Source organism: Mesocricetus auratus, unplaced genomic scaffold (assembly GCF_017639785.1).
Source record: "Mesocricetus auratus isolate SY011 unplaced genomic scaffold, BCM_Maur_2.0 Super-Scaffold_15014, whole genome shotgun sequence".
Taxonomy (NCBI): Eukaryota; Metazoa; Chordata; class Mammalia; order Rodentia; family Cricetidae; genus Mesocricetus; species Mesocricetus auratus.
In genome coordinates, this window is record NW_024429186.1 from 20392307 (window position 1) to 20402186 (window position 9880).

The following is a 9880-nucleotide window of genomic DNA, read 5'->3' on the forward strand; positions in this document are numbered from 1 at the left end:
TTCTGTTGTCTAATTTTAGGTTTTTAGAGTCAGGCCCTTTAAATGTTACAATTTAAAATTCTGTGTTATGTGTGCTTGCTGACAAGATGGATGTGGTCTGAATGAGAATGGTGCACAAAGCCTTGTGCCTTTGATGTTGAAATGGACCAGCAACCAAACTCACAGTGACGAAATGTCCAGAAGATGTCACACAGTGCTCCTGTAATGTTTGGGGGTCAACTTCCACTTTATGCTTTAGAACCTAGATATAGACAGACCAGGCCAGCACAGAACTTAAGTAAAAGCAGTGAAGTTTAATTAGTTAAAAACAAGTTTGGGGCAGGCGTTAGGGTCAGCATCACTTCTGGGAACCAAGTCCTGAGCATGTGGGAGAAGTGACCAGATGCTCCCTGTGCACATCCTATTGTGCCTTCAAGCACGGAACACAGAGTTCTCTGCACAGCACCAGGTCAACTTCCAGACAGCATTGGTAGCTCAGAGATCCACAGGGCATGGAGTCCCCATCCATACCAGCTCCACAGGCACCTCCAGATCAGAGTCACCCGAGGGGCATGCTGCACTGGGAGCCCAGGGGGGAGGGGTTCAAAGGGATGAGAGGTCTTTAGAAGGACAATCTGTAAGGTCAGCATCACAGGCAAAAGAAAGTCACAGCTTGTACCCAGGAAGGGAGAAGGCTTAGGATACAGACAGCCAGGCTCATGAAAGCAGTTTATCTGACGTTCAGGGCTGCCATGCCGGAGGCACTGCTAGACTGGAGACCTAGGGAACAAGTAGAGAAGTAGATGTATAAATTCTTCACTGAGGGTTCAAGGCTCAGGGACCTGAAGGGCTACCAATACCTAGAGAGGACCAAGGAGAGACTGCTTAGTGAATCCCTGCAGAATTGGAAGCTGAACCCAAAGTCTGTGCTCCATCCAGTCCAGCTTCATTCCTGCCTCTGACCAATCTCTCCTCAACCAGTTAGTGCTGCCTCCAAGCTGGGGGAGATGCCCAGTGTAGGTTCTCTTAGGCCAATACCACACAGCACTCCAGTGTGATTAAACTGGAGAGACAAGGTCACTAGGTTCTAGTCCCATCACTGCTATCCCAGGGCTCTGTGGTCTCAGGACCTGCATTCTGATGCCCAGAATCTGTTTCCTTAGCTGTGACAGGGAGCACTGGACATATGCAATTGTTTCCAGGACTGAGGGTGACTATGTGCTTACTGTGTGATTAGTTGACAGCACTTATACCCAAAGGTGAAGGGTGACCACACAAGGAAAGCTCAGGGAGAGCCCCCAACACTCTCTTCCTATACTGAGAGAAAGATTTCTGGTGCCATCTCACCAAGTTCGGGCTCCTTCAGTAGGACGATATTTGCTCTGTTTTCAATCTGCAGGAGAGGGAACAGCCATCAGAATCCTGGATGACACAATCTAGGCAACTCTAAGACAATGACCATTCAGACTTGAGGCAGCACAGAGGGGAAAGGAGCAGAAGGGGATCTGGGGTGAAGATTCTATAGCCAGAAGGAAGCATTACTTCCACATTGCCCAGGTGTGCCCAGGTACCCACATGTGTGTTCGGATACATTCTCCCTTTCCATCCTGTTCCTCCTCTATTGTGTTTATAGCCTCCTGAAGTAGAGAAGTCAACAACAATATCTTCAAGAACTCCCTGAAACTAACCAAGATGAGGTTGGTGATATCTGCACTTTGGTCTGTTATAAGTTCCATATCTGGGATGAGGAGATGAGTATATTTCATATTCTCAGAAACAACTTTGTCACATAACACAACTCCCCAAATTGTACATGGAAAAAGACCCTGTTAGAGCCCCTGTACGAAGAGTGAATGAAGGAGAGGTGAGAATCTTCCTGGGGAGAGCTGTTCCTGCCCCTCATCAGCTGACGCTCTCAGGAGAGTGTCCCCTCTGCCACACCTGGACAACACTGTGCAGCCTTGGAGATCTGACCCTGAAAAATTAAGCCAGGACAACTGGCCCCGTCCTTTGCTCATCACTGCAAGAGGCGAGTTTTCCAGGGCAATGCTGGAGGGCTCAGCCTATGAGGGAGGACAAGGCAGAGCTGGCAGGCTGAGCAACCCTGCCCTTACCCAGGCCCAGATCCAGGGTTTCTTGTTGGTCCTCCCCACCATCACCACCATCTGTGATCTGCCATTGCATGTGAAGGGAGTGAACCTGCAGACCCAAAGACGCACAGTTTCCACTACAGGTACCAGCAGATAACCAAGAGGAGTTCCAGTGAGAGCCCAGCATGAACAGTGTAGCAGAAACCAAAGACCTTGAACCAGATCAATGAATCTCTGCAATAAAGTTTTTCAAGTAAACATATATGGATAAGAGTGTTTATTACATGACTCCCTGTGTCATACAAGAGTTTCCATGATGAGGTTTATTTTTCCTCATCCCCCATTTCTTCTTTTTTCTCTTAAATTGTATTTTTGGGTGAAGAGGGGTTGCAATGCATTGGATAGATAGGAGGGGGCAGGGAAATGAAGGGGATGGGAATATAAGAATAAGAAAAAACCTTCCTAGGGGTGGGAGAGTATGAAAAACATTTGCATCTGACACCTCATCTGCTGAAGCTTTCAATGGGAGGTATCAAACACTTACGTAGTAATGGTCCACTAATTTCCAGACGCTTAAGTCTGCCCCAGAGTATATAAACATAGAATGTGTCTGCCACCCACTGGGGAGACATGTAAAACTTGGGAAGAAGCGGGTCAGGAGTTCCTTGCAGCATTCGCCCACATGCCACAACTTGACAATGATAGAGTCTCGAGGCTGAAGGGAGTAGAGGGGAGAGGTACATTAGGGACAGATACCTTTAGTCATACCTGGGTGCTGGCCTAGACTTTTTTGCAAAGGTCAAGATGAGAGGTTCCAACAGACATAAACACATCCTTGTTCCAACACCTGTGTCTTCCCCAGGGCCTGGGATGTCTGCTGCTCTTCTGCCTGGTCTGACCCTGTCCTCCCTCTGCCCATCCCTGCTCATCCCCAGCTTCTCCCACACAGTAGCCACAGTCTCCAGACACACAGCACCTTTCACGGATGCTGGATTGGCCCCTAGGGCTCTCTCTCAGTCATTTCCAAAACCGAGACAGATTCTGGAGAGACGGCTCCATAGCTTCACAGACATGAGGACCTAAGTTTGACTTTCCAACTCCCATGTAAAAAAGTCACAGTCATACATGTGCCAGGGCCATGGAAAACTGAGATGGGAGGACCACTGGGGTTTCCTGACTGCAGTCTAGCTCCAGATTTAGTGGAAGATGCTGTCTCAGGACATAAGGTCGAGAGTGACAGAGCCGGTCACCCGAACATTCATCAAGCATAACACACGTATGCACACACACACACACACACACACACACACACACACACACACAGGGCACAGGGCAATGGTTTTAACAATAGAAATGCAATGTGGTGTTGATGGTGAGCTTCATGTGCCTTTGATAAATGCGAAACAGAAACCTTAGCCAGCACAGAAAGTCACAAGGTGAAAAAGTTTCCATAGCCAATCATGATGTTGCCTGCCTTTAATCCCAGCACTCAGGAGAGAGAGGCAGGCTAATATGAGTTCGAGATCAGCCTTGTCTACATAGTAAGTTCCAGGAGAGCCAGGAGTGTTACCCAGAGAAACCCTGTCTCGAAAAACCAACCAACCAGCCAACCAACCAACCAACCAACCAAAGGAATCAGCCACTATAAACTATAACCAAATGTCAGTTGTGACCACAGAGTAGAAAGCATGTCACAGACTTCCTATCTGTGTCCTCCTGTCTTCCTGTGAATGCTTAGATTTCTTTTCACCTGTCACACTGTGGCAGGTCACTTTACTGATTTTTGCCCTAATGTTTTTTTGTGAGAGCCTGTCCCTCTGTGGGTATTCTGACTTTATATTGATATGCCACCTGGTTTTTTGTAAATGATAATATATTTAAAACTCCCATTGCCTCTGGATGCTTTGCACCAAGGTAGACCAGGGAGTGTTCCCAAGTCCTCAGAGCCTACAAAATGAAAAGCTTCTCTGTGAGGTCTCTAATTGATAAAACCTCCTGATCTTTGCCAAGTTCACACTGAGAAGGTCCTGTCCCAGCCTACAACTTCATGAGGGAAATAAGACATTACATACACACACACATAGTCACACTAACACTCTAACACAAAAACTGACACACACAATCTCCCACACACGCTAATACATATCACACGCACACACACACATCAGAGACACACAATCACACACAGTAACACTAATTCATACTCACACTCCCTCTCACCCACACTCCGACACACACATTCTCACACTCACATGCACACACTACTACAGTGTGAGAGAGTGAGTTGTGAGAAGGTGTGAGAGAGTTAGTTGTGAGTATGAGAGTTGTGAGCATGAGAGTTGTGAGAGTATGTGAGTGTGTGATAGCATGATTATGTGTGTACAAGTGGTAGAGTGAGAATGTGTGAGAGAGTCAGTGTCTGTGAGGTGGAGTTTGTGTGATTTGCCAAAAGCAGTCTACAGATTCAGTGCAATCCCTATCAAAATTCTGGCACAGTTCTTCACAGACCTTAAAAGAACAATAATCAACTTTATATGGAAAAACAAAAAACCCAGGGTAGCCAAAACAACCCTATACAATAACTTCAGGAGGCATTACAATACCTGATTTCAAGCTTTATTATAGAGCTATAGTCCTGAAAACAGCTTGGTATTGGCACAAAAATAGACACGTAGACCAATGGAACCGAATTGAAAACCCTGATTTTAACCTAGACACCTATGAACACTCTGATTTTTGACAAAGAAGATAAAATTATACAATGGAAAAAAGAAAGCATCTTCAACAAATGATGCTGGCATAACTGGGTATTGGCATGCAGAAGACTGCAGACAGATCCATGTCTATCGCCTTGGACAAAACTTAAGTCCAAATGGATCAAAGACCTCAACATAAATCCAACCACACTGAAACTCTTAGAAGAGAAAGTGGGAGATACTCTTCAACGAGTTGGTACAGGAGACTGCTTCCTGAACATAACACCAGTAGCACAGACACTGAGATCGACAATTAACAAATGGGACCTCCTAAAACTAAGAAGTTTCTGTAAGGCAAAGGACACAGCCAACAAGACAAAAAGGCAGTCCACAGAATGGGAAAAGATATTCACTAACTCCACATCTGACAGAGGGCTGATCTCCAAAGAACTCAAGAAGCAAGTTTCCAAAACACCAAAGGATCCAACTAAAAAGTGGGGTACAGAACTAAATAGAGAATTCTCAATAGGGGAGTCTAAAATGGCTGAGAGACACTTGAGAAAGTGCTCAACATCCTTAGCCATCAGGGAAATGCAAATCAAAACAGCTCTGAGATACCATCTTACTCCTGTCAGAATGGCTAAAATCAAAAACACCGAAGACAATTTATGCTGTGGAGGATGTGGAGAGAGGGGAACACTACTCCACTGCTGGTGGGAGTGCTAACTTGTACAGCCACTTTGGAGATCAGTGTGGAGATACCTCAGGAAAATTGGAATCAATCTACCACAAGATCCAGCAATTCCATTCTTAGGCATATATCCAAAAGATGCAAATCCATACAAGGACATCTGCTCCACTATGTTCATAGCAGCATTATTTGTAATAGCCAAAACCTGAAAGCAACCTAGATGCCCCTCAACTGAAGAGTGGATAGAGAAAATGTGGTACATTTACACAATAGAGTACTACTCAGCAGAAAAAAAAATGGAATCTTGAAATTCACAGGTAAATAGATAGCACTGGAAGAAATCATCCTGAGTGAGGTAACCCAGTCACAAAAAGACAAACATGGTATGTACTCACTCGTATATGGATTTTAGACATGGATCAGGATAGTGCCAGTCTGCACTTCCATTGACAGAGAGTCTGGGGAACAGGAAAGAACCTAAGAGAGATATGCATGGTACTCCAGAGAAGAGGAATGACAAAATCTTCTGAACAGATTGGGAACACGCAAAGGGTGGGGGAGGGAGTGGGAACTAGGAAGAAGAGAGGGGGAGAAGAGGAAGAGAGAGTAAGTCATGGGGGAACAGGAAGGTTGAGTGGGGGGGTAGGATAGGGGGGAGGGCAGATTGAGAAATATCATAATAGAGGGATTCATAGTTTAGAAGACAGATCTGGCACCAGTGAGACCTCTAGTGATCTAAAGGGATGATACCAACTGGCAAGCTAAGCAATAGTGGAGAGACCACCTTAAATGCCCATTCCTGATAATGAACTTGACGTCTACACTATATGCTATCCTAGAACCTTCATCCAGTGACTGATGGAAGCAGAGGCAAACACTCACAGTTAAACACTGAACTGAATACCCATGGAACCCAGTGACAGAGAGAGAGGAGCAAATTGGCAAGGAATGGGCTGGCAAAACCAGCAGAGACAGCTGATCTGAACAAGGGGGAGCTCTTGGACCCTAGACCGACAGCTGGGAGGCCAGCATGGGACTGATCCAGACCCCATTAGTATGAGAGTCGGTGAGGAGGCCTGGGCAACCTATGGGGCCCTGGGCAGTAAATCAGTGTATATCTCTGGCATACAAACGGACTTCATGTGTCCATAACACAAAGAGGGATGCTCTCTCAGCCTGGACTCTTAGGGGCGTGCCTGGACCCTGCCCTAAGTGAAATGACAGACTCTAGATATCCCCTATGTGGAAGGAAGTGGGGATAGGATGGGAGGCTGGGGGGAATGTTGGGGTGGGTGCAAGAGGAGGGGAGGGAGAGGGATCTGGGATTGACATGTGAAGCAAGCTATTTAAAATTAAAGTAATAAAAAAGCTAAGAATTTAAACGTCAAAAAAAAAGAACTCAGGAAACTAGACATCAACAAAACAAATAAATCCAATTTAAAAATAGGACACATATCTAAACAGAATTTTCAACAGAGGAATCTCTGATGGCTGACAAACACTTAAATAAATGTTCAACATCCTTAACCATCAGGGAAATGCAAATCAAAATGACTCTGAGATTCCATCTTAGACCTGTCAGAATGACTTAGATAAAAAACACAAGTGACAGCTCATGGTGGTGAGGATATGAATCAAGGGGAACACTCCTCCATTGATGGTGGGAGTGCAAACTTACAACCTACTTTGGAATTCAATATGGTAGTTTCTCAGAAAATTGGCAATCAATCTACCTCAAGTCTCAGCTGTAGCACTCCTTTATACCCAAAGGATGCTCCAACATAACCCAAGAAGTCTTACTCAACTGGATTCACCACAGCTTTATTTGTAATAGCCGTAATCTGGCAAAACCTAGATGCCTCTCAAATGGAGAACAGACAAAGAAAATGTGATATATTTGCATTTGCACAAGAGTATTACTCAGCTGTTTAAAACAATGATATCATGAAATCTGCAGGCAAATGAATGGAACTAGAAAAAATCATCCCGAGTGAGGTGACCCAGATCCAAAAAGACAAATATGGTATATTTGCACTATCTATGTATGCACTCAGTTGTAGGTGGACATTAGCTGTGAAGAAAAGAATAGTCATGCTACAACCACAGACGTAGAGAGCTAAATAACATGGAGAGCTCAAGGATGGGACACAGTGATCTCTCTGGGAAGGGTGCCTTTGCCTATCTTATTGTAACATGTTTTTCCTGGTCTTTTCTTTTGAAGGGAAAAGGAAAAAGAGTGGATGGATGAGAGATGAAGAGGGGGAGGGACTGGGAGGAGTTGAGGAAGGAGAAACTGAGGACAGAATATAATGTATGAGAGAAGAATAAAAGTTTAAAAAACAAAACAAAACAAAACAGAACATAGACTATTTCTTGGCATACTTACCAAGAGAGTGAAACAGAGACAGACAGACAGACAGACAGAGAGAGAGAGAGACAGAGAGAGAGAGAGAGACAGAGAGAGAGAGAGACAGAGAGAGAGAGAGAGAGAGAGAGAGAGAGAGAGAGAGAGAGAGAGAGAGAGAGAGAGAGAGGAGGGAATAAAGGAAGAAGATGGACAATGTTGGGCCTGTTATTACACCTGGAATCCCAAAGGACTCAAGAGGCTGTGTCAGAAGAACACAAGCCTCACTCCCTCCTGGACTACAAGCAAGTTCAAATGTCACTCCATGGAACATCTAGTGTATGTATCCCTTAGCAACACCGTTGTCTGCGAGACTCAGGTTGATTCTTTTACAGGAGCCATCAGATTCTCCTTGCCCCCTTTAGCTCAGTTGCCCAAGAAGCTGTTCTGCATGCTGCATCTGCCCCTCTAGGCACACGTGGATCCAACAGCTACTTTAACCCAAGGCTGCCCAGAAGAATGATGCTGGGAGACATGTGGCTCTAATGAATTTATTGACTGCACAAACTTTCTCATGGAAGCTGTTTTGTTTACCTCCTCACTAACAGAATTCTTTTCTGAGTTTTTTTTTAAACTAAAAATATTTGGTGCTAAAACTTTCCATATTTGATTTGGTGTAGGTTTGAAGAAAAACATATCGACTTGAGGATTTTATTTTTATGGTGCTATCGATGAATTATCCCTTTGCTAGTTTTCCAAACAGGGACAAACTGAGATCCGATAACATATCAAAGTTGGCCCCAGATAAAGGGGGAAAAAGGATGAAAAAGGAAGGATGTGACTGCTTCTAGGTATGGAGGAGAAGGTTTATTGTAGATAAAAGGGAGAGCACAGGCAGGGTGAGTTTGAAATGAACATGACTGTGAGCCTGACCATGTGAGGAGAGGGGGCGAGGGAAGAGGAGATGACAACCAAGTGGGGTGGCCTGGGCCAAGAGACTGGCATAGACAAAGTGGCTGAGTTATATAGGAAAGGACCAGAGTAGGTGGGCTGTGATGGGAAAGTTGGTTGTTGGGGCTCAGGCCTTGGGCTGCACAGTACAGGGTAGAGGGCAAGCAAGTCTGCCATTCCCTGAAACAGGATGGGAATGAGGGATGCTGGGAGAACTTGATGTCCAGAGGCCACTTTGATATGTTAACTGGCACCTCAGTCATTTATCCCAGGTGTCTCAGGCAGGCAACAGGCAGAGAACACATATTATCTACCACACCTACACTAGATCTTTGCCCTTAAGTAACATCTCAGGGGCCTTGGGGAGCATTCTTGATACCTAGAAACTTTTTACTTGCAGAATCACAGAGTAGTATAGAGTCCCAGGATCCATTGTAGCCTAAAGCCACAGCCTAGAGAAGTATTCAGGGTGATTATCTACCCCAACACACATAACCTAGCACACCAAGGCTACCAACAAGGTCAAGATACAGACTCCCTGGAGCTCAAAACTCACCATGATATGACTTGGATGATCGGGAGAAATTCCCAGGCCTACAACCATCCAGAGTCTCTGGTTCTCATCCCTGTAGTAACCAGGTAATTCCGAGGTAAGCATGGAAGGGTGAACCAGGGGAGCAGCAGCCATAGTGAGGAGCCCAAGGAGCTGGTGGTTTCCTTAAAATGAGTCCTGCAGGATCAAGGGGGGAACTAACCATGGGTTGCAGCAGGGGCTGGGATGATAAGGCATGAGAAACCCAGTTCTTCTACAGCTGGGCCAGGAGCACAAATCCCTAGAAACAGCTGTGAGCTTCACCAGGTGCCCTGGATCCTCAGGCTAGCCCTCTACAGGGCTCTCTGTGGACCCTGCCCAGACCCGCAGGAATTGTTGTCTTCACCAACTCTCCAACACATTTCCACCAGGAAACTTGCTGAACCCCCTGGATCTAGGACACTGGTGCTCAGCCTACCTAATGCTGGGAACTTTTAATACAGTTCCTCATGTTGTGGTATATCCCCAACCATGAAATTGTTTTTGTAGCTACTTCATAACTGTAATTTTGCTACTGTTGTGAATTGTCATGCAAAT

General features: G+C 45.4%; 1 protein-coding gene across 2 annotated transcripts; it reads right to left on the reverse strand.

The window, feature by feature from the left end:
* Nucleotides 1–594: 594 nt before the first annotated feature.
* On the reverse strand, nucleotides 595–9557 carry LOC121139281 (protein TCL1B2-like). 2 transcript variants are annotated; one of them, XM_040742661.1, is made up of 4 exons: nucleotides 9308–9544; nucleotides 2614–2784; nucleotides 1327–1372; nucleotides 595–759 (listed from the first exon to the last, which is right to left on the reverse strand). In XM_040742661.1, exons 1-4 carry the CDS (start codon nucleotides 9437–9439, stop codon nucleotides 710–712), a joined length of 399 nt encoding a protein of 132 aa, XP_040598595.1. In that variant the 5' UTR covers nucleotides 9440–9544; the 3' UTR covers nucleotides 595–709. The 2 variants fall into 2 exon arrangements, with proteins under 2 accessions (XP_040598595.1, XP_040598596.1); XM_040742662.1 differs by lacking the exon at nucleotides 2614–2784 and having other exon boundaries at nucleotides 9308–9557.
* Between the last annotated feature and the right edge of the window lie 323 nt (nucleotides 9558–9880).